The sequence below is a fragment of the Octodon degus genome, unplaced genomic scaffold (assembly GCF_000260255.1).
Source record: "Octodon degus isolate 3935 unplaced genomic scaffold, OctDeg1.0 scaffold00128, whole genome shotgun sequence".
NCBI classification, from domain to species: Eukaryota; Metazoa; Chordata; class Mammalia; order Rodentia; family Octodontidae; genus Octodon; species Octodon degus.
Window position 1 is genome coordinate 3,524,335 of NW_004524704.1, and position 25,758 is coordinate 3,550,092.

At 41.8% G+C, this 25,758-nt stretch overlaps 1 protein-coding gene across 7 annotated transcripts in view; it reads left to right on the forward strand.

Moving 5' to 3' along the window:
• Lpp (LIM domain containing preferred translocation partner in lipoma) overlaps positions 1–25,758 on the forward strand; it is a 658,136-nt gene that overhangs the window by 331,319 nt on the left and 301,059 nt on the right. For all 7 annotated transcript variants that reach the window (XM_023700939.1, XM_023700942.1, XM_023700943.1 and 4 more), the window contains one exon: positions 2,555–2,677. In XM_023700939.1, the coding sequence (XP_023556707.1) occupies positions 2,555–2,677 (123 nt within the window). The remainder of the gene's footprint in view (positions 1–2,554; positions 2,678–25,758) is intronic.

Here is a 25,758-nt window from a genome sequence, read left to right on the forward strand (position 1 = left end):
TCCTTCCTTCCTTCCTTCCTTCCTTCCTTCCTTCCTTCCTTCCCAGAATGATGCTGTGGATGGATGCCTCACAGACAACAGACAAGGACTCTAGGGAACTCCTCTCAGCCCCTGAGCTGCACCCGGCCCCTTTCATAGCTGCAGGGCCCTTGCAGTACAGATGCAGTGTTCTGTGGTAGAAGCACTGAGACCCTGAACAAATCCATTGCGCAGAAAAAGCCCCACTGACCTTAAACGTTTAGCAGGGCAGGAAACTTGATAGTCTAGGAAGAGTACAAACTTCAGTGTAGCAGTACATTTTTATTTTTCACAGCAAATTGAGGAAGAACTCACACTTGCAGGAGTGTGTACTTGACATTGAGGCCACCTAGCCCTTACACACCCACATACTCACGTGTGTGCACACACATAGCCTTTCTGACTGCCCTTTATATCATATGTGTGAGTATCCCTGGCTTCCTCTTGTATCTGCAGTTCCTTTCACCCAAAAACTATTGATGAGAAAATGATTACTGACTTCACCTATGACAAAGTCCTTCTTATTTAATTTATTGACTCAAAAATACTTAGCGAAACTGGAGAGATGGCTCAGCGGTCTCAGTGCCTGCCTGGCAAGTGCAAGGAAATGGGTACAATCCCTGGGACCGCATGCTGTGCTGTTCAATGCCAGCCACCAAAATTGGGCATGGTGGGGAGTGCCTGTAAGTCCCACTGACCTTAAAAGTTTAGTAAGACAGGAAACTTTATAGTCTAAGAGAAATACCACCTGTTGAGACAGGAGTATCACTACAGGTCTGAGCTGTGCAGTGAGACCCTGTACCAGAGGGAGGGAGAAGGGAGGGAGGGGGAGAGAGAGAGAGAGAGAGAGAGAGAGAGAGAGAGAGAGAGAGAGAGAGAGAGAGAGAGAGAGAGAGACAGGAAAGAAAGATTGAAAATACTTAGTGAAGCTTTACCTGAGTCAGGTCCTGAATGACCAAGATTTTGAAGATGCACCAAGGAGTAAAACTTTGCTGTGACAATATTTGCATTGTCCTAGGGCAGAGGTTGGCCATAAATGGACAAATGTAGATAAGATGTAGTTTCTAGATGCCAATATTGCTAGATACCACTTGAAAAGTAAAATAGATTAAAATGATAGAGTGACACAGAAGAATGACATGCAGAAAATCATGAGCAGGATACTGTAGATGATGTGATCAGAGGTCCCCGTGTTGACAGGTGGCTCGCAAGCCAGAATATGGAATGGCTGAGGTAGACAGTGGTGATCGAGGCTTGGCTTCAGGGCTTGGGTCACAGCTTCCTCCATGCCGGTTCTGTCAGGGTGCCTGGAGGGAGTCATAGCACGGGGAGGGGGTGGGGGGATAAGTGCATGCTGGCTGGAGCCACAGGAGGCTGGTGCATGTGACAGGTCCCATTTAGGGCTTTTGTGTGCATGCTTAAACCAGACTCAGAGAAAGTCTTGGTGAGCGAGGACTCGGGCACAAGGGAACTGGTGGTCTGAATGCGATGCCTGTTGTCACATATTCACTAAAAAGACAGGTTACCTCGTGAGGTGAGATTTAATGTTAGTCCATCAGGGCAGCCTATTTTTGTTGTTACTAAAGATATCCTAGTTTCTTGGCTAATGTGTTTTCTAAGCTCTTGCTGATATCAGACAAGCTCCTGATATTTGTCCTTCCTTGACGAGCCCAATAGAGTTAATAAGATTACAGTAAATACCCATGATTTCATTCCAGTTTTGGCTTGCTTAAAATATACCCTGGTGTCTTGATGGAATCTTAAGAGACTTTTGTACTGTACATAGATGACCGTTCCTGCATTGTCAGCCTAAAAGACTTTTTCTTTCACCGTTTCCAATCCTGGGGCCACCTCCCTTTCTATCTCCTTCCCTCCAACTTCAGGAAAGTTGTTCGCTTGTTTTCCCGAGCACTGCACTGTTTTCTGCAGGTGGGCTCCGCTTTCTGATAACTGGCTCCAGACGCAGGATCCGTGGGCATTGACACAGGAGGCATGGAGACGTGGCCCAGCTCCGTCCTTAGTGTCTCCGTGGCCCGAGCTCTGACTCATCTCTTTCTCTTGTGTGCTTTGCATAAGCTGATGTTGGTATGTTATCTTCTTCTCACATAGAAATAATAGTTCTTGCTGAGTTTTCTTTCTGGTCTACCCATCGCCCTTCTTTTTCAGCTGCTGCTCGAAGACAGCATCATTGTTCTGTCCAGAGCTTTCTGTATACTGTGATCCTGCGATGTGCCCTAGGTGGCTTTTGTCCCTTAAGGGCTGCGAGGGAAGCATTTATTTTCTTTTTGTTGTATTTTCATCAGAGAAGTATCTGACTAGAGCTATAACCTTAGAATGAGCTCCTCCTGTTTTTCAGCTTTTTTTTTTTTAATCAAAAAGGGATAGTTCTACCTACACGTTATGAGCGCTTTTATAAAAAGTGATACGCAGAAGAACTTAAATAGCCAGAGTGTACTTAAATTGGAACTTGTAATTCTTTTCATAAATTACATGAATATGGTATTTATTTTTAATGCACGTGTGTTGTTTCTCCCAGACAAATCCCGGAGGGAAGACCCTTGAGGAGAGACGCTCAAGCCTGGACGCTGAGATCGACTCCTTGACGAGTATCTTGGCTGACCTCGAGTCCACTTCTCCCTACAAGCCTCGGCCTCTGCAGGTCAGTGCCACCCAGTGTGGCTCTCTGCGTGACCAGCCATGCATGCTAAGCTTCCTCCATCCTCCTTTAATCTTGGTCTAAATTACCTTTTTATGTAATATCAACATGTGCTGTTGAGTGGCAGAAACTTCTGAAATTGATTTTATGAGTGATTTACTTTACAAGAATATTACTAGACAAAAATCTTATTCAAATTAAATCTTTTCTTATTGCGTTACTCTCCTCCTTTTCTGGCCTTGTCTATTAGGATATTTGGCTACATATTGTTAGAATACCCACAAATATAATTTACAGTAACTAAGGGTAAGGCGAAGGATTCTAAGGTGAAGGTCTAAGGTAAAGAATACTCCTGTGTTATACGCTGAGGTGGTTCCCAATTTTGTTGTTGCTGTCCTGAGTAGTGGTATAAGAGCCACATTCATGTTTATTTTCTTTGGAGCTGTCTCCTACTCTCAGACTTCTACCAGTGGATGCTGACATTGAGGAGTACAACTACGTTCTTTGCTTTCCGAAGCTTCGCATAGTTTACACTGGCATCTGCAGTTTGAATATATCAGTTTCTCCTCAGATTCGTCACAAGTATGTGACAGCAGTTATTCTGTGTGTTTAAATGCAAGTAGTGCCTTGTCACCAGCTTTTCCTGCAGTTTTTTGTTTACTTTGGAGCTTGGATATTTGTCTACATCTTAGTTTATTACCTTCATGTTGGAAAGCTGATACTCCACTCTTGTTGATCCTTCCCTCCTGCCCTGAGGTCTTAAGAGCATCAAAGAAAATCTTTTCAGGGCTCCTCTGTCTAAGATGATGGCCATCAGAACTTTAGCTGTAAAGCAATGGGACACGTGCTTTTGTTGCTGTGTAGTTTTAGTCCTGTATGACAGTTGCGTGACTAGGTGACTGTACATTCACTACTCTGGGTTTCACTGCAGTTCTTGAGCAGCAACTAGTATATTGGCAATGGTTCTTTTCACAATTTTTTTTTTTAAAAACCCAGTTCTTGCTTCTGTGTTCCTGTCATATTGAGAATTAACTGCACACAAACTTGCAGTGCTTTATTATTATCCTTCCTACACCTCTCCTGGGATTGGCATCAGGGTAGAAGGCAAAATGCACTAGATTTGAGTTCTTCATTAGCTGTCTCTGCCCTTGTCTGTACCAGCCCTGTGAGTGGCAAAAATGTGATTCTTCCCTGTCCCTATGAACTGAGCTGCTGGTGTGTAGCATGCCCTGTGGGGGATCGGATGGGAGCAGGAAAGCAGAAGGTGGGAAGGGAGCTGGGAAGACTCGTTCCTCATCACTGGATAGTCTCTAATATTGTGTACGTTAAACTAGGACCAGGGTGGTCCCAGTGCAAAGGAGAGAGTAAGACGCTGTTGTGAAGGTGGGGCAACCTGCAAGCTCTAGTTAGAAGGTTGCATGCTTGGCCAGATGCGGATGGAAGGGCTTCTGTAGAGAAAGGAGGAGAAGGAGATGCATGCAGGATGGTCCAGGCTATGTGCACACCGTGAGCACCTGGGCCTGAACTGGGGAGTGCAGAAGAAGACTAAGGATGGCGTGGTTCCTACTGATAGCTTGCATACCACGTTGTCTGTCCCCAAAGACTTCAGCCTGCTCTGAGCAGAGAATGGGAGGCCTTGAAAGGCTGCGGGTAGGAGAGCTAAAGTTGATTCTGAACATGGAACATAGGAAGCAAGGCCAACCCTGGAGCGAGCTTGGGAAGGCATTTAGGGCTGAGAAGCATTGTCCAGGAAGCCACTGCTGTTGCTATTTAATGTTCAGTGGCCTTGCAGTGCTACACAAGCAAATACTTTGGGACAGCAGGGCCACTGATGGCTCTCAACTCACCACAAGATTCTGCGCACTGCTGCTTTCTTTCTTTTAAGTAGAGGTTGTGTCTGATCTTATTTTCCTTCTTCTAAGACTGTATAACCTAGTGTATGTGGAGAAGATTATGCTGTGAGGTTTTCATTTAATATACCCTTCATTCTTGAAGGGTGTGTCTACACATGTCTCCCTAAACCACTGCATTTTAATGGCTTTATTCAACAGTTCTGTTATTGTTTGAGCAATCTTACTGTGCACACAAGCTCATAATCACTGGGAGTTAGACAGCAGTTTGATCCTGGGGAGGTGCTCTCACCTCTATTTTCACTTAAGATACAGTGTTTCCGTCTTTGAGGTATAGATGGTGCACTTATTTCTTATTCATGGATGAGAAACTAAGATTTAGCAGGTAAGTGACTTGTCTTCGACCATAAAACTACTGTTGGAGAGCACAGCTGAGTCTTCAGTTTATGCCTGTGCCTGACGTTTAATTGCTAAAAGCAGACTGAGGGTGTCAGGTTCTATTTTTTAAGAACTTTATCATTGACAAAAGGTATGAACTCAGTTCTATGAGTAATAGTGTTCCCTGAATATCAACATTTCTTTATGTAAGAAGGAAAATGTTTAGGAGATTTAAAGATAATTATAATATCCCTAAATAGAGTAAGTTCGTAATTAGTATAAAATATACTTTTAATGTGAACGTTCTACTGAAAAATTAAAGGATGATCCAGTCTATTCTTGTCGATTATTCTAATTTAAGAAAGGAAGAGTGAATTAGGAGATACAGCTCATCCTTCTGAATTACTTCGCTCTGTGCAGCTGAATTAGATGTGTTAGTATTTATTGGTTAACATAATTATATGCTATGAGAATAATAAGCACACACGTAAAATGTTAAAAATATGTGCCACAAGAAGATGATGTCTACAGTAAACTGTATTGTATTGTAATTAAAATGTACTTGAAAAGTCCTAGAAATGTAGACTGCTGATGTCCATCTTTGTCATTTCTATTCTTAAACCAAGGCAAACTTCAGACTCAAACCCAGTGAGTCACCCAACGCCCTGAAGTAGGCCAGTAGGTAAGGGTTTCTCCCCAGTCAAGTTTGTGTTGTGGCTCTTCCCAAATCTGTCTCTGAATCACCTTTCAAAGGCTGTTTTGACTCAGAGACGTGGGGGAAATGATGTCCGTGTGGATGTTTGTACAGTGAGAGGTCACGGAGCACTCTATTCACATAACAGTTCTGAAAAATGTGGATCTCCTGAAAGTATCCTTTTCTGAAGCATCATCATGATTTTCCTAAAGAAGTATTCCCTAGGCTGGGAATACTTAGGCTCGGTTGCGTAAGCACTTACCAGCAAGTACAAGGTCCTGAGTGCCATTCCTGGAAACAACAACAACGAAAAGAAGTACTTCCTACTTCTAGATTTTCCAGTTTTAGTTCTGTTCACTTATTTGTCCACTAGTCTATTTGGGCAATATATCTTAATTTCATATCTTCACACTCCATTCTTTCACTGGACATATATTGAGATCCCACTGTGAATTAGTTATTGGGATATTAAAGGTTGGTGTCCATGTGACCTTTCTGTAGAGTAATTCTTGATGGTACAGAAGGATTAAGGCCATAAATAATTCAGAGTGACACAACTTAGGGCCTCAGTGTGCTCTTTACATTACCATGTGGCTCATCATGTCTTAAAATGGTTTAGCTATAAAATAACAGAAATATCAGGCTGGCGAGTTAACTCAGCGGACTAAGTGCCTACTTAGGCAAGGACAGGGACTAGGGTTAGATCTGCAGCACCATATGCCATGCCAGCCCCATCCTTGGGCACGCTGCTGAGCTGGCCATTGAGACTGGTGCTTGCCTGTAATCTCAGTGCTGGGGAGGCCGAAAACAGGAGGATCACTACAAGTCCGAGCTGTGTAGGGAGACCCTGTACCAAAAAATATGTATAGTTTTAAGTTTAAAAGTATATATATTTTAAATGTCTTTAAAGTATGTTTTGAAAATTAAAGGAATATATATATATTCTTTTATTAAATTCCTTTAAATAATTCCATATATATATATATATATATATATAATTTTTTTTCCCCAGTGCCAGGGAAAACCACATGGAACTGGAAGTGCCATGTCCTCCTGGCCCCACGTGCTATGGGAACCCCGTGGGTTCATGGTACTAGAATAACAGGAATGAGAAAGGATAGGAGTAGGAAAATTAATACTTTGTATGAAAAATAAGTTATTCTAATAGCAATGTGGAGCAAGCAAATTGGAAAGCGGGATGACATGTTCAAAAATCGAATGCACTTATGTGTAGTAGCCCCTGCTCTGCCCAAGTGCTGTCTCAGTAATTTAAGGGAGAAATTTAAGGTAGATGATGGCAGTGTTTCTGGCTGCAGTGGATTTAGGGGAGATTTTGCCCTTAGCAAAGTTTTCATGAGATGTGTACACGTACATTCATGACACCACAGAGTTAGTTAATGAAACTCCTCCAGTGGAATTCACTCCTAAGAAGTTAGAAATGTGTACACTGGTGAACAGTTTTGGAGTAGCAGGCATGCAATGTGGCGGAACTGCAGACCTCAGATGACTGTAGGGTGTCAGAGATTGGAACCTCGTGAGATCATGCGGTTGAAATCTTACTTTAGAGAAGTAAAGATGGGCTCAGAGAGGGAAAGATCATTATTCGGAAAGTTTCAGTTAGAAGTAGGATGAAGGGTTTCATTTTTCCCTTGAGTCATTGCAGAGAGGTTTGCTGGGATAACAGCGGCAACCCGGTTGGGCTCCATGTAACATTACAATTAGTTTATTCCTCTCTGATGGCTCTTTTTAAAAAATACATCTTGGAAACGAAACAAAGGATTAGATATATCAAAAACATAACTCTAATGTAAACAGAAAATTTATGACTGTGTGATGCCTTTGAATTAGTGTATATCTAAGCCCCACCCTTGGGATGCCATGTGTTAGTACAAGTATAGCTTGGATTCTTTGGAGAAGCCGCACAGGGTGTTACACTGAAATTCTTTTGTCTTAGAAGACAAGGGAGGAGTTACAGGCTCCTTGTTTTTACAGAGTTGGTCTGGTCTTTTAGTTCTTGGCACAGGTTTGTCTTTGCTTCACTAGAGTAAGTTTGGTAGGGTTGGAAGTAGGAACTGAATGATTTGGGATAATTTTCAGACATATTAGTGATTTGCATCTAGGCCTGTATTTATTGTTTAGTCCAGTTGTCTTTAAAGATCAGATGGAATTTTCTTTAGACTAATGTGATACTGTGAAATTGTATAGATAAATAGAAAGAAAGAAAGAAAGAAAGAAAGAAAGAAAGAAAGAAAGAAAGGTAGATGCATACACATATGTGGTACATGCGCACATGTATAGCCTCTGCTTCTACTTCCTACCTGGTGCAATACTCCTCAAATCACACTAGCACACTAAACAATAAGAGTGGCAGGACAAGGGAGCGTGTTTTATTTGAACATTATTCTGTTTTACTTTGGTTGCTGCCCTAAGTTCCTTACTCCTTTGGATAGTCTGGTGGTTTTTTTAAAAAATAATTTTATTGAGAAAGAAGTAGTAATGAGATAGTTTCAAAATAGATTAGCAAGACAGCTGTAAGAATTAAGCCATTGCATATGCTTGTCTTTTTAGTAGTTATTAGTAGTACAAGATGCCGACATGATATCTTATCTAAACACTATTAGTTCAAAACTTTCTTCTCATTGAACTAAGAGAAAGTAGCTGTATATCTATGCTATTTTTAAAAAATATTTATTTATTTATTTATTGTGTGTGTGTGGCCAGCTCAGCCCACCAGGAGGTGGGGCTGGCTGGCATGTGGTGCTGGGGGATTGAACCGCAGTCCCTGTGCTTTGCTAGCTTGTTCTAAGTAGGTGCTTTAGACCACTGAGCCATCTCACCAGCCCAGTGCTAACTGTTTTGCATATACAAATATATATATATATATATATATATTTTTTTTTTTTTCCACTACAAAACAGTCCTTCATTTATATTCCCCCTTTTTGTGTACTTTTGGCAGAGAAGTGTATTCATGAGCAAAAGTCAAACTGCACAGGTAACACTTGGAAGAATTAATAAGTGGGTCCTCCTCTTATTGAGGAGTTTTTGCACATCAAAAGAAATTACCAGCAGAGTGAAAAGACAACCTACAAGTTGGGAAAAAAATCTTAACTAAAAAGCATTCAGACAAAGGTCTTCTCTCTAGATTTATAAAGAACTAAAAGAACATTAGGGCCTTGAAATTTAAAGACCCAATCCAGAAGTGGACATCTGAGATAAACACACACTTCTCAGAAGAAGAAATTCTAGAAGCTAATAAATACATGAACAAATTGTTTGGCTGTTCTGGGTGACAGCTATCTTTTGTGACCCTTCATGGGGACTGGTCACCAAAAAGAGCCTGTCCTGAGGACCCTTGAACTTTCAACTCTACTTTGTATAAGCTGGGAATGAGAGAGGACCTGGAGATTTGGCTGATAATAGCTTGTGCCTGTATGACAGACATACCCTTAAAGTCTCTAGAGACTGTGTTCTGAGAGCTGGTCAGCCAGTCAGTCAGGTCTCCACAAGGACCTCAGGACTCCCGGCCTAGCTCTGTGTGCCTCTTCTGTTCATCTGCCCTTTATCATAGCTTTGAAAATGCACAGGTAAGTGTAGGTGTTTCCTGAGTTTGAGGACCTTTCTTTCAAATCATCTAACCTGGCTGTCTCGTGAGTATCTTCAGTGCGTGGGCAAGCCCGGTAAAGTATGGACAACCTGGTGGCTCATGGCTTGGCGTGGATTTCTGAAGTAGGGCCAGTGTGTGGGCCTGAGCCCTTAACCTATGAGCTCTGCAGAACCTCCAGGTACATGACGTTGTAACTGAACTCAGTTCTAATTAAATAAAATTATTCACCGGGTACTAGAAAACTGCTTGATGTATGAAAACAAACATTTGTTGTCAACATTGAAAGCCTCTGTAGGTCATACGGTTATATGAAAAACACTGAAGAGATTGTGAATCAATGGATAGGATTGGATGGTGCATATTTTGATAGCTTTGTCTTCAAGTTTACCAACAGGAAGAGGACTGTCTTTTGTGTTCCTTGAGGTCCCCTCTAAACTCCTTGACTTAAACTTGGCCAGACTACGTTTGAGGTTCTTTCTCATGGCTGTTACTGTGTTTCTAAAATGGGCATGGGAACTCTATCTATCACCCTTAGAGATAGTGTTGCTTCACAGAGATAGTGTTGCTTCGGCATTGCAGGAATTACATTTGAGCTCAAACCGCTGTTTCTGCAATCCTTCGGATTTCTTTGTGTGATTACTAGCATGCGCCTGGAGTTCACTTTAAGGCCTGGGGTCTCTGAAGTTTGGAGCTGATCCTTTTTGCATTCTGTTTATTCTGTAAGTGCCCACTTCAACCTCACTGTGGAAAACATGCTAAAAAGTATTGTAAATTCTTAGTCTATGTGAAACTCAGTTTAAACGCTATGTATTCCCGCGGCTACATCTAATTGCAATCTCAAGGTTCCCAGAGCAGTATTCTAAGAGGTAATCTGAAATTATTCCAGGATTGTATGTGTTGTATGGAAGGCTTTTTGTTAGGAATTCACTGGCCTGAGGGCTTGGCCCTAATGTAATCTGGGTGGAGACTGGTGGTGCCTTGGATCTGTTCTCCTGTGCTCCCTGTTCTAGCTTGCAAAAGCCATGAGCAGCTGCGGGAGAGATTAATTAGTAATTAAATTTTTAATATTTCATATTATCCAGTGCAATACAAACAAGTAGGCTGCTGGGAAATGAAAGCTGCAACATGCTGTAACTCAGTGATGAGATGCTGTCCCTGCAGACGGGGGCCTTCGCTGACTTTCGGCTCAGCTTTGTGAGACCTGAGGTGAAGCGGGATATCACTGGGATGAAATGTGTAGGTGTGGATTGTGTTGTCTTCCTCTTGTGGCATTGAGGAGCGTACCAAGATTTGTTGAGATACGGGTTTGTCTGTATCTCTGCATCGTCTGCCTGCTTTAGCTTCCTTTAAGAGCTATAGCAGTACTGTGGAAGCATCGTGCTTAGGATTTCAGCTGAAACACAGGAACATAAGTGTGCAGAATCTCACTTAAGTACATGTTCCAACTTCTCTGGGTGAACGTAATCATTATGTGCTGCGAAGATGTACCAATAAAAATTAAGAAATAAAAATAACATTTCATAGGGAAAAGGCATCTAGGTCTTTTTAATGTCCCTATTTATAGGATCCTCGTTAATCTGAACATGTCTGTATGTGCCACAGGACCTCAACAGTTAAGTAACAATGAGTGGGGTGGCGGAGCCTGTGGCTGACTCAGTTGCCTGCCGTAGGGTTGATGACAGGTGATTTATTTTCGGAAGGAATCTAATTGCATCTGAATACCATTTATACCTCGCTTTCCTTTTTTTAAAAAGATGATGTTAGTATTTGTGCAATATGTGACTAAGAAAGTCAGTTTTTAAACTTTTGAGGGTCATGAAATACATGCACACAATGGGAGTGTGTTTCAAGCATCCGCCCGTGCACTGTGGCACAGAATGCCTGTTTCTTAGGTGCCAGTGTGAAAGTCTGCTCCGAGTGCACCGCAGCTCCTAGTCACGGCAGAAGTGGAAGCCAAGCCATAGCCGATGAAGAGTGTCACAGAGAATTCATTCTGGTGAGCCCCAGGAGGTAGAGTGGCTTCCATGGTACCTCCGCCAGGGTCTCAGTGGTAGCCTTTTACTGTAATTTGTTTGTTGGGCCTTGATGGGGTTTTGGCTGTGAGATGATTACCTTACATTACACTGAATCACTCCATCCAAGTGTTGGTTTAGGAAGAAGCGCACAAAGCTGCCTCTTGAGTGTTTCTATTTTACAGCAGCATCTTAGTGCAAATAATTAGCCCCATGTCCATGCAGAAGCACACATCACATTGGCAGAATTAAAGAGAGCTCTTGTCAGGGCTAGTTCCCGTGTTTCTCTCTTTCTCTCTCACTGTTTAAATACCTAATTTAGTAGTAGCCTGGTTCTGAAACCCCATGATTGTTTTTTTTTTTTTAATTTAAGAAATAAATACTCATCACAATGCAAATACAGCTATGTTTTTTAGTCAGGATAATGATAGATAGCCAGAGAGAACACAGAACATCATTGTGTTTTGAGAGAAAAAGCTCTGTCTCTGGTAATCGAGAGTCATGATGTTGTCCATTGTGACGCCCATTTATAAACTTTATAGCCAAACTGAAACATGAATAACAAAGGTCTTTCTAGATGCACGATTGAAGAAGTTTAGCAAGCAGCGCTAGGTGTCACCATTTGGTGAAGTGAGTAATTGCGTAGTTCTCCCCACAATATGGTGCATGGGGCTTAACTGCTAAAGGTGTTGGTGCACTGTGGTGTATCACCAGGGAAACCACACAGTGTCTCGCAGTGGATGTATTAACTGCAGATTTAAAACTTGTTCTGCAAACTGGGCTTGCGTTGAAACAAAAGGTACGAGTCAGGTATGTCCTGGTCTTAATCCAGCAGTCTTGTTTGTCTGTAAGATGCAGACTTGATCACTCACATCCTGTGGAAGTCATCTCTTCGCTTTGGACTCTGGTCCTAACCCAAATAGGTTCTTCAACCCCAATGTCATGTTGAGGCTTAGTACCCTGAGGGACACGGTGTCAGTCAAACTGTGTACCTTCTACCGAATCACAGACTGTTCAAGTATAGAGTGACCTTCTAGACATTGTGCTTGTGGTGTACACCTTCCAGAGGCAATATGAATTGCAAAATCCCTTAAATTCAAACAAGATGGTCTATGAGGTCTTAAGGGCATGATTGTCCTGTTGCCTGGCACATCCCAAGCACACACAGATGTGTTTGCTGAATAATGAAATTAATATTGTCATCAAACCTAGACTTCTCCTGCTAAGAAATATGCTGGGAGTCCATTCTTGAGTTGACATGGCGCTTGCTGGAGGACAGCATTACATCTGCCTTCTGATTTTCCTATAAGGAACAGGTATTTGCACTAATGATGAAGAACAGCTGAAATGGACAGTTTTATTTCAGAGCAAACTGACTGTCCTTGCTATTTAATCTCTAGCTGCAGCCTGTCATTGCCTCTACCACTTGAGGCCATGCAAGTTGATGAGAAGATAGTGTCTTCATGGGGTACAGTTCAGTCCTGCTTCCAGGTTATTACTGTTGGGTGACTTAAAAAATAAACTTCAAGCCTTTCTTTATCCTTTAACAGGACCATTACCATCTCCTAAACAGTGACCAATGTAACTTTCTTGAATTCAGTGACAGGGCTTAATATGTTAAGCTGATCCACTGATATAGGCCTCTTTTATGAGAAACAAATGAAATAATACACTGCAGAATCATTATATCCTTTTTGTTGTCTTTGATTGCCAGGAAATTCTGCTTTGTTAAAGAAATTTTCTAAAATTTATCTTGTACCTTGTGGTCTCTCTCTCTCTCTCTCTCTCTCTCTCTCTCTCTCTCTCTCTCTCTCTTTCTTTTTTCTCCTGGATACCTCTTGACCCAGTATTTAAAATGTGAAAAGAGTATGCCAGTGTCTTACACAAGCAGCACAAATAATCTGCTTGTAGCAACTTGGTTCTATCACGACATTCAAAGCCAGGCAGCAAGTTGTGTAAACAGCAGCTGGGATGACTTAATAGCGTATGTGTTAGTCTTAGGGTTCTTTCTCCATCCAGAAGGCAGAGGAGAGCTGAAATCACGTTTAGCTTTGTTCATGGGGAAGCCTATTTTAAAGTCACTAGTGGATGGGAGCTCACACACAGCCGGAGGCGGGGACAGATGCAGGCTCAGGTTGCTCTGTTTGCGGCTGTGCTAAAGCAGTTGCCTGGACTTCCTTCTAAAGGATGGTGGTGGACGGAGATGTGTCCTTCAGGTCTCTCAACTTTCTACTGTTATTGGTCATGTCAGATGGCTAAAAGGGAAAGAAATGGGACAGTTTATGGCTGAACATAAGGAAAAAGGCCATAGTTGTATATTGAAAAATTTGACATGTAATGTAGTGCTTTTGAAAAAAGCAAGGTAAGAATCAAAAGGTGCTGTGTGTGTGTGTATGTTTTGAAGAATTATTTAGGTTTTCTTGTTCATGGGTTGCCCCAGTTACTTATGTTTTTTTTTTTTTTTTAAATGCATTTAGCACAAGTAGAGCATGAAGCCTTTGTTGAGTTTTGCAATGCATGAGAAAATTCTCATTATATGGAAAGACATCTTGTGTTCATTTCTTCAAAGACATAAGTGTGCTAAGTGAAATTCAGCTGGACTTAAGATTTGGTGCAGTGTTTATCAGAATCCCACGTGGGTTCTTTGTACCAGCTGACAAGCTGATCCGAATCACCAAAACTATCTAAAAAAGGTGAGGAAAGGCGGAAAGCTCCTACAGCCCCTTTCAAAACATATTACAAAGGGATAAGAATCAAGCAACATGGAAGTGATAAGGACAGGCCTTATGGTGTATTGCTCCTTTTATATGAACGTACAAATCCGTGAGCATAGAGCAGCCATTGTTTACCAGTGTCTGAGAGAATCCAGAGTGGAGTGAGTACTGGGGGCACCAGACATCTTTCGGAAATGATGACAATGTTCTGGAATTAGATGTGATGTTGGTCGCTCAATTCCTAGGATATACTAAGAGTCACTAAAATTATGCATTTTTAAAGAGTTGTTTTATGGTATGCGAATTAATCCATCACTAAAAGTTTTAAAAATAAAAAGTTTTGTGTTGAGCAACTTATCCTAAATATACAGATGATCTTGGGCAGCATCTGTGACCAAGGCTTATAGACTACCAGGGTGAAATGTGAATGAATAATCACAGTGCTGAATATCAGTCATAAGAGAGAAGGATGTATAGGACGCTACAGAACAGTAAGATGAAGAAATCTGCTGGTGTGGTCATGGAAGCCCTAGCTCTCTCTTACTCCTGTTTGGGAGAAATTCCTGGAAGAGAAATTTGACTTCTATGTGATTTAGAAGAGCAGAACCGAGACCAATATTTAGAAACTGAGGGAGACAGTAATATAAAATCAATAATTCTCTAACAGTAACGACACTTGGAGTTCAATTTGTACTACTGTACAATATGGGACATTTTCTTAGGAACTTTTTAAAAAATAATTTTATTGAGAAACAAATAGCAATGAGAAGTTTCAAAACCGATTACTAACACAGTTTCAATAATTAATACATTTCATATTGTCGTCTTAGTGGTTATTCATTGCACAAGATGCAGAGATGACATCCTGTCCACAAACACTATTATAACTAATCTCTCTATTCATTGAAATAAGAGAATGCAGCTGTATATCTATCCTAACTAATTTGAATATACAGATACCAAATGGTTGTTCATTTGTGTCTCCCTTTTTTGTTTAGTTTTGTCAGAGATGGGTATTACATTATCATTTAAATACATTAGGTACATGAATTCAGCAAAATATTACAATATTTTCTAGTAGTCCATAACAGTAGTGGGTTTTCCGTAAGACTAGCAATATCAAAAGTTGTTGACTTGAGCCTTTCATAGCTCAGCATATTAATATGGCTTTACTTTATTTACTTTCATTTTATACTTTTCTGCTGGATGGTTAAGACCAAGATAAAGCAAGACCTATATAACAAGAAATATAACTTTTGTATCTGACAAGGTCAATCAAATCCCCTCAGGATTTGTCCTGAAACCCTGTACCACAGTTTGTAGATCCTTTGTCAGTGTCAGCCATGTGGATGAGTCATGGCCGTTTCTTGACCAGTTTGCTCTCTGTGAAAGCCTGAGAGAATGTTTCCTCTCCATAGGACTCTCCTTAGGCACACTCTACATCCTAACTCATAAAAAAATTCATAGGCTAAAATTCGAAGGATAGAAACAATATTACATGCTCTGGCACCTCAGAAAAAAGCAGGTGTAGTAATCCTGTTCTCAGACAGTCCAACTTCAAGCCCAGAATGATCAAATAAAATAAAGAAGGCCACTATATACTGGTTAGGGGAAAAGTTCAAGAGGAATAGATAACAGTTTGGTGTTTTTTTTGTTTTTTTTTTTTTTGATTCAGGGTCTCAGTACATAGTTGGGACTCGTAGTGATCCTCCTGTCTCAGCCTCCCAGCACTGGGATCACAGACATGCACCTCCATGCCTAGTTTCAGGGCCAGCACAGCATGCGATACTGAGGCTTGAACTCAGACCTTGTGCTGGCGAGGCAGGTGCTTGAGCTATGTCCCCAGTCCCATCAGGAAGGTTTTAAGTTACTTTCTGGCATTTACCAGGTGAGGCACTTAAATTCTTTAAACACCATTGTTCTGAGTTAATAAATAACACATCTCAGAAGAAAGCTGAGCCTCACAAGGAGTAGTGGATCTGTCTTTGCAGAGTGGAGACTACCTTTTACCCGATGAGCACTATTACTTCCTTGTTCTTATGGCCATGATTATTATCAACCAAATTTTGGCAATGATGTGAGGAAAAGAATTTGAACAACAGATGGAAGAAATGATGTACACAATGCTAGGATTTCTCATTGTTTGGGTCCAAAATTATAAGAATTCTCATTCTTGGACTTTTTTATTCCTTGCTTTGAAGCTTGGCAGGGAGGACAGAAGACAGGGGTCCTCTTTCTGACTGCCAGAGCCACTGTGTCCATGCCTATGGCAGAGGCCTGCGCCTCAGTCATGGCTCCGCCCTTTTCTGGGATAGCTTGTGCAGGTGTCAATTGATGGAAATGCTGCTGGCCTGGGTTTCTAGTGACCTTGGAGCATACCCATTAGGAGCACCAAGAAAACTGAAGCGGACTGAAATGAATTGCAGAGGAAACACGGAGGGGCCAAGCTGAAGCACACTTTCTCAGTCTGACTTTTAGAAAACACGCCATTCCTTATCAGTTAGATTACCTAGGTACCATTCTTTGAAAGGACTGAAGAGGTCATAACTTTACTGATTGGCCCAGGTCTCTAATGGCTGGTTACGGCCCTCCTTCTGTTTCTATCGTATAATTTGGATATATGGAATTACACAAGCTTTCATGCCCATAGTGTTAAATTTGTAAGACTTTTGCCCTCTATCAGTGACACACTGTACTTCTATTCCTTTTGTGGTTGTGTTATTTCACTATAAAAGATGTTGTATAAAGTATCTGTCACAGTGGACGGGAATTATTGTATGTTCAGAGGCAGTATCTGAAAACTGGAGAGTCAAGCTGCTATTTTTCAGGATAATTTGAACCCAAATTCATCATGTTCAAGTTGATTTGGAGCTAATTTTATGAAGTTTAAAATGTTGAAGGGCAATGCCTGGTAGTAATTGAAATGGTAGATAAGCGTAAACTACTTTGGATTCAAGTGTCAACTACGTCTCTTGGTACATTTCTCCTGAGGTCAGTAACTTCAAGTTTTTGTGCCTCAGCTTTTTCTTCTATGTAATGAAGATATTTATAACATCTATCTCCAAAGATTGCAATTGGGGACATTAGGAATCTAAATAGTAGTTTATAATGAGATGCCATGTGTAAAGCACTTAAAACAGTGTTTGGCATATAGTTAGCACTCTATGCAGTAGCAGATCTTATTGGGAGTTGGGTGCTTATTTTTAAATTGTCTGAGTTATTGCTTTTATGAAAAAGATTGATTTATAAATTTTATGGATGGTGTCCTAGCCAAGTCTCTTAAGAGAGATTATCTTGTTTAAAGTGGGCATTCTTCTTAAGAGTTTCCAAGGACAAGTAGTTATCCTTGGGCTTTGCCCAGTCTCTTTGGTTGTGTCAGTGTTATCTGGTCCTGAGACTCAAAAACCAGAGTGAGACCTATAACCAGTCTTGCCCTGTCGTCAGGCAGATGCACAAATCATCAGCATCTGTTTCTGAGGATTACAAGGTAATCCCACTGTTGAGTGGACCAAATTCACTTAAAAGCAAAAAATGTGTCTCAGACTGTGAACCTGTTATATTTTAATAAGCCTTTCATTATCTGTTGATGTAAGTTATTCCCTGTATACCTCACCTTCCCAGAAATTAAGGCATATGTGACAGTGATCAAAGTACCTATTTATCAGAATGATCTTTTCATGTACGGATTATTGGGCTCCACCCTGATTCTAATTCAGTCTTCCAGAAGTGGGGTTCAGAAGTTTGTATTTCTAAGAAGTTCCCACAAGGTGCAATTGCATGGACTTCACTGTGAGACCCCTTCAAAAACCGCTTCTCACCAGCATCCTGTCCTCCTTTTTCTCCTTGCCACCGCTGTATATCCGTGTTGCTCCCTGGAGGCAGCAGCAAGGTGGTTTTCAATCTTTTTTTTTAATTTTCTTTTTTTGTGGTGCTGGGGTTTGAGCTCAGAACCTTGCACTTGTGAGGCAGGTGCTTAAAGCTCTTGAGCTTTTTCCCTGGCTCTAGATCTTTGTTTTCTAAAGGAGAACATTAGCTCAAAAAATTGTCCTTCCTGGTTGCATGGGGCATCGATGGAATCTGAAGGTGCCATTAAAGAAAAAAGTAGATGTGTAACTGCAGTTTCTAAAATTTTAAATTTACTTTTATTTCATGAATTAACACAAAAATAAAGATTACGGTGAGGACCAACTTTATTGTGGGAACGTTTCGTATTTCTCTTAGTGATTATGTAGATTGCTATCTGTAATTCTGGACTGGAATTTAGGTTTAGAAATCTGGAATCATTTTGAGCTCTCCCTTGTTTGGAAGTACGTCAATTATCTGATATTTCAGCACTGCGTTTTCCTTACTCACGATATTAATGCCTCTGCTTCTCATGGATTAGTTGTGTGACAACTCAGTGGCGCACGGTGCTTTCAGGTGCTCAGCAAACGATGAAGCGCTGCGCCAATGTTAGTTCTCATACTCATCTCAGTTATTGGATGCAATATAATGCTAAACATAATGTATTTTGTGATAGGCCCATCTTTCTTTGGCTTAGCTGGGTAAATATTGATTTCTCTGCTGCTGGCGAGGAAATAGTGCATTATAAATGGCTCACCTCTTACACAGGATTCTTGCATTTCCTTCTTAAGTTGCATTCTTTCCTAATCTGCTTGTTTTTTTTTTTTTTTTAATGTATTTGGTTGTTGCAGGGTTTCAGTGCTCAGCTCGGACTCATGATCCTCCTGCTTTCAGCCTCCCCAGTGCTGGGGTTACAGGTGTGTGCCACTGCGCTGGACTGTGGCTTGCTCAGCTAGCCCTGGGGGTGGGGCTGGCATGGCCTGTGGTACCTGGGTATCAACCTTCGGTCCCTAGGCTTGCCTAAGGAGGCACTTTAGTCCTCTGAGCTATTTCACTAGTCCCCTCAATCTGATTTTTAAAATAAATAATTTGAAGCTTATCATTGAGGTTCTTACACATATAAGCACTGTCATATGTGTGAGAGGTAGCCACACACACGTGAACATATGAGTTTTTCTCCTGGTACCCTTTTGCTTAAGATACACCAGAAGTCACATTCATTAGGAGTAAGCAGTCCTTCAATGTGGTTGGGCTTTGCCATGTGTAAAGCTTGGTGATAAAATGCTTGTGTCAGCTGTGTGAAGTGCTGGGTTCAGTCCCCAGTGTTGAAAAATGTTAGAACAATTGAGTTGTTATTTTATCTGAAATGCATTCCCTTCATTTTGGCATTTGGCATTGGGAAGAAAATTGAACTGAGCCAAAAGTGCTGCATTCTCCTCCCAGCTGAGCAAGCTAAGTTTCTACGTCGGTTCCCTCTGAGCTCCACGTCTCCAGTGTAGGTGGGGCTTGTCTTTTCTCATTCCCTCTACGCTCAGGGTCTGTGACCTTCGTGGTGTACGCAGCTTCTAGGCTTCTCTCCTATCTTGTTGCGGAAGCCATTGACATGACGGTGTTCTCATAAGATGCGTTCCTTTTCATGCTTCAGGTTGGACTGCTATTTGCACTTCAGCCTGATGCAGTAAGGTTCTTCCCTGTGTGTCCCTTACTATGTGCCTGGTCTTCAGTGAGGCTTTGTGCTTCTCACTTACTTAGTATGACTGAAGCTCTAAGAAGACTGTTGCCTCATTAATCTCCTGGTGTAGAGACACTGAGATCTGGGAGTCCGAGAGGCACACAGTGTTCTTGTCAATTCTCTTTCCAGTGATCCTCTGAAGATCTCCCTCATTCATGCATACAGAGAAGTATTAGTTCTTTTCTGCAGTACAGGGAATTGCTTACAAACTGAGCAGCTTAAAAACAGACTTTCTTAGAGTTCTTTGCAAGTCAGGAACGTGGGGATGGCTTAGCTGTCAGCATTATCCCAGAGGCTGCCTTCCAGGGAATAGCCCGGGGTTGACTGCAGGGTCTGCTTCGACGCTGAGGGCTTGCTGGCAGGCTTTGCCTTCCCATAGGCTGTCAGAAAATTGGCTTTTGTCACTGCTCGCTGGCTGTTGGCCACTGACTGCTCTCAGTTTCTTGCCACCTAGAGCTTTCCAACATGGTTGCTCATTACCTGGAAGCATAGAGACCAAGGAAGTCATAGGCAGAGTCTGCCTGTAGGATGAAGACCATGATCCTTTGCAACCTAAACCTTATCCCAGCTATCACAGTTTGGTTGCTAATGAAAAAGTGACCAGGATTAGCTTGTGCTTGTGGACCGGACATAGTACAAAGAAGGAAATGCCAGAAAGTAGGATCTCAGATGGTGAGGATTTTAGAAATCTGTTGACCATGGACGACAGTGAGTTAGAATCACTGTTGACAGGGATTTGATGAAATTATGAGTCTCCTTGTCCAGTAGGGAGTTGTGTCAAGTTAAGAAATAAAGGAAGCAGGTGCAACATCGGGAAAAGAATCAAGTATGGAAAAGGCAATCTGGCTGGAGGGTACTGACAGGTGTAGGCATAGCCTAGAATGTTAGAGCTAGATTGGGCCTTTGGGTATGACCACACCATTTTCCTCAAAAAGTCCAAGACCTATAGATAGTTTTGCTTGAGCCGGAGATTGTGACCAATCCAAGAATCAAAACAAAGAGCTCACCCTCATCATTAGGTGAAGCTTGTTAGCTGATCTAATGGACATACCTACAGATTTGGAGTAAATAGATCAGTACTGGAAACTTTCTTTTTGCCTTTGAATAACTGTTAAAACTAATGGATGTTTGAGATATAGTGACCTGCCTATCATACAGAACTTTTATATTTCCTATCTGTGTTATTCTCTCATGAGCAAATTAGCCCTCCTTTGTAAAAGTGCTTTATCAATTACAAAGGCTTTTAGAAAAAATTATGCTTCAGTTTAAAATAATTTTTGTAGCTTGTAGCTAAGTGAGCAACCCTTTTCACGTAACGATGGGTGCTGGGTTCCATTTAAATGTAGTTTTGTTTGAGGCAGGCCAGATAGCGCAGCAGATTAAAGTTCCTACTTAGGCAGACACTGGGGCCAGGAGTTCGATCCCTGGCATGTGGTGCTGACCCCACCCCGGGGGCACGCTGAGATGGCAATTGAGACTGGGCCTGTGGGGTGCACCTGTAATCCCAATGCTTGGGAGGCTGAAAACAGGAGGATCCCTACAAGTCTTATTTATATAGTGAGACCCTGTAGACCCTGTACTAAACACATAAAAATAAATAAATGGATAAATATAAATATAGTTGTATAGTTGCGTCTGTTTCCAAGTCTGTAATGGTCATGTAATGTTGTATGGTGAGCTTCCCCAAAACTTACTGTTGTTGACTTAACTTGTGTAGTGCTCACCATGGATGGCCTTTTTCTATACTCTGAAGTCTGCTCAGATGACTTCTTGAGATGCACAACTTTCATTTTCAAAATGCGTGGCTCACGTCCCGTGAGTTGGGGATCAGGGCTCGGCACAGCGGTGCTTCCAGGCCCTGGCCGTCTTTCGTGTGAGTGTCTTCACAGGGTAGTAGGTCTCCCTACGGCCTGGGCCTGAGATTCAACATCACAACCACAAGAGAGCAAGGGAGCGAGTGCAGTCATGTTTATGACCTAGTAGTGAAAGGCATATTTAGTGTCCTTTCTCCTTACCTGGTTGGTGAGGTAGTAATTAATGCCTACCTTGTAGTAAGGTTCTACAAATGCATGTGTGCAGAGACACTGTCAGAAAGCACAGTGTGCACTGTATTGTTTTGTCCTGCATTCTGTTGCATTCCATGGTATCCTATGCTTAGCATCCACCAGGCATGGAAGTCCCGCATGTGAACTCACTTTGTGCTCATGAGAGGAGATAATTCTGGAGTGAACAGATCAGAAGTCCATGGCATTGAGCTTATCAGTAACTCATCGAAGGCAAAACCAGCTAAGAAGGCAACGTTCAGATTTCATGCCAGGTCACTGGTCTCTGGAGCCCATCCTTTCAGTCCCTCTGCCAGCTTGCTTCTGATTCTATCTATATCTGTGAGTCAGACCATATTCATGCCGTTCTCATAGTTGTCGCCTGTGTGTACCTCATCGCTGTGTCTCTGCTGAGGGTGGGAGGCCAGGAGTGGAGCGCTGCATCTGAGAGCTCGGCACTGCCTGCGGGATTGCATGGTGAATTCCAACAGATCTTGGGAAAACAATTTAACCTGTCTCTAGTTCCATGCAGGGTTTGTAGTTTCCGTAACGATTTTGTCTTCAATTTAATAAAAGTTGTACAGTCCAGGGAAATTCAGGGATGGGAAAGGAATACAAGGTAGGAAAAAGAAAAGTAAGGAAAGAAAGAAATAGGAGCCAGTATTTGAAAATGAATAGAATAAGGGGAGCGTCTCTTCTCTTTGCAGAGTCCCCCTCCCCTGCCTGATACTTCATCTGATGGTTTCTTCAATTAAGTCTTCTGTATTGGGATTTTTTTTTTTTATCTGCGTCCTGCCTAGAGGTGGCTACTTTTGTGCTTGTGTATATCAGTTCTTAAAATGTACTTATTCATAAATGTCTTCAGTGAACGGACAGTTGCTAAGCCCCTATGTATGCAGGACATTGCAGTCTAAAGTCAGTGAAAGCACAGTTCTAGCCTTCCCTGCCCCATAATGCACTTCCAGTACAGGAAGCAGGTGTGTGAAGCGAGAATGGTGGGGTTGTGACTAATATGATAATGAATGTATGTGGGGTGGGGGGGGGGCTCTGTGGACTCAGAGAAAGGTGCGGTGCTACCCAACTGGAGAGGTCAGCGGAGGCTTTGCTGGGGTGACTTTTCAGCAAACAGATCTTGAGAACTGGAAATGCTCTGCCTTGTTGTGGTTGAGGAAAAGCAGTGCCAGGGTCACAAGATAAGCCTGGGGACGCAGGCAGGCAGTTGTGTTTTTGCAGAGCGTTTCCACCCCTGCCTTCCTGTCTGCCTTACACACACAGTGATGACTACCCCAAGAATCTCAGACAGCAAACACACACAATATTAAATTTCTCTGTGATCCTCCTGTCTGTCCTTAGTTCAAATACCTCAGCGCCAGTCACTTGTCTGAAAATGGTCACAGTGAGAACTACAAAGTCCTGCCTATGTTCCTTTAACAATGCTACTGATCTGAACTCACTGGGTCCGCTGTATCACCCTTCCTTCATCTGATATCCCTTTTTGATGGAAAGGCTGGGTCTGGCCATAGCAAAATCGTGTGGCAACATGTAGGATTTGGAAATCCTTTACTATAGGTCTTGCTTTTTATTCCTCAGCACTTGTGAATGAGCTCTTAACTCATCTGATATGTGATGCAATTGTGACTCAGAAATGTGAAATAATACCTTCATTCTTAGAAAATAAATATTGTAAAAGCCATTCATGAAATTCCTTTTCCTTTCTCCAAATCTTATCATATTTCTAACACATGAGTGGTCTTCCGTAGTTGGGAACTGTAATCTTTATGTTAGCTCTCCGTTGGAGACTTTGTATGTAAAATGGTTAAATTAGAGCACTTCTTTTAGAAATGCAGTTGTGGCTCTGGGACCTGGCCGAGCACCTTGTCTTTCACTTGAGCCTACCCTGAGGCCTGGCCCCTCCTCGTGGATGAAAATCCATTCCATCAGGGGGTGTTCCAACTTCCTGTTTTGCTGTGAGGCCCTCAGGAGAGACCTAAGATGATGTTAGGACACTAGGAAAGACCTGTCTGGTGGGAAGGGAGCCACTGTCCATGTGGACTTTGCATTTTCTCATTGATCCTGCTTCTTAGCTGTTCCCAAGGATCAAAGCCCAGGTCTGGGGTGAATAAAGGCAGATATCACAAGAAGGTGATGAGCACAACCTGCAAAAGACAGAGCACGTGGACACTCTTTGATGTATGCTCCCTGCGTGCTCTTTGGCTTTCAGCAGTCAGCTACTGACCTCTCTTTGCCAGATGTTTTCAGTAACAAACTAAGGATTTGAGCTGTGAGAGCCCTCATATTTTTATTGAAATATCCCTTGAAAATTGTATTCCTTGAGGAATACCCATAGCGTGGCCTACCTTGAAAGGAGAGAGGACTTTGATGTTTCCTGCTCCATCTTGACCTCTTGTAGTAGGTGTTTTGAATTAAGAGAACTGGACCTGTTGAGTCGGCCAACTTCTTCTCAACCTGTGTGTTTAATATGCTTGCTTGGTACTCCTGTGAATTGCTTCATAGATTCAAACACTTCCTTACACTTCCTGCCTTATTTTGGCTATTTTGATTATAATGATAATACATTTAGAAGCTTATAGAATCAAGAAAGGAAGGGGCAAGACAGGAAAAGAGGAGGACCACATGTATAAAACACGTCAGCCTTTGCTGCTCTTGTCCCAAAAGAATTAGGACAGATTTGGTTTGAATCGTAGAAGGAGGAAGGAGTGTAGGCTGGAAATGGGGAGAGGGCATAGATGATAGTTATGACAGAGACCTTCTTGAAAGGCTGTGGGCTTCAACGCTCCTGTGTTCAGTGGTACAAAATGAGAGACAGCTTTGGAAGTCTTGTGCATCAGTCCTGAATCTGAATGCAGCAGTGCCTGGGCCTGCCCTGCCCTGGCCCACCCATTGCTACTGTAATGGAGTGGGTTATAGAAAATGAAATCCTAGCAAGCAGTTGGCTCTACTTAGTGCCCTTTGATTCCTTTAAATCACCAACAATTGCTTGACACTCAGCCTCAGACCTAGTTGAGAAGACTTCTACAGTAATGACAACAAAGCCATTCCTTATACACTGATGGTAATGAGAGACCCTACTGCTATTCTTAAATTGTGCCTGATGTTTGTCGAATTTATAAGATGATCCAATGAAATGATTCCCATGTACGCCAGATGCTAGTAGATGCTTGAAAGGAGATGTGCATTCCTTTGTTTTGTTTTATTCATTGTCAGCTCTTGTTTTTGTGCTTTGGGGCATATTAAGACATGATTTCAGCTCAAGCATACCTCATCTCACCCTTATGTTTAAATTTCATATTTATCATCCAAGAAACATATACATTGATACAACTCAACAGTATGATCTACTACCTCTGCCCAAGAGGAAGTAGATGCCACAGAGCTACCTACTGCCCAAAAGATGGCTTGACAGACAGCTCAGAACCAATCTAAAAAGGATGTGATACAAACAATAGTTGTATATATTTTGGTAGCTAGAGTCTGATTAGCAGCTAATTATTTTATCTCTTTATCTCAGTGTCCAGGAACTGGAAATACAGAAAAAAGAGATAAACTTAATGAACATATAGGGACCCTAATTGACTCTGGTCAGGACAGAGACCTCCACTAACACCCATTTGCTTCTCTGCGCAAGCTAATTGGCTTCTTCATTACCAATAAAGTTTTATAAAAATCTCATGTCATCTTCTGAAGTAGGCGCAAATAAATGGCTACCGGCTCCCTCATCTGTTCTTGGTTCCTACTCTTCATTTCCTGGCAATAAAAGGCCATAGTGGTGTGTGTTAAAATATTAATGATAAGCATTAATTTCTAATGTTCTGAAATAGTTTATGGTCTCTGTTACTATATTCACACCAGGATTTTGAACACTCTCATGGGGATGCTTCTTTGTGTGGGCCTCAGACAGTGCAGTGATTTGACAAGGGCTTCTGGGGTTAGTGGACAAGCGTGCTATTTTGGTGCTTATGTGACTGAGATACCTCAGTTGGCATCCTCCTTTAACTGAGTCTTAGCTGAACCCCTTAGCTGGCATCTTCCATAATTTCCCAGTTGATCAGAATCCCTTCACTAGAAGCAGCGGTTTGTGTAGTTTTCTATCAGTACCAAAGTGTTTGCAATATCAAACGAAAAGAGAAAAAGAAATATAAAAATATATAAAATCTTTGGAAATAAGCCACACTCACCATGAGTCTAGCAATTG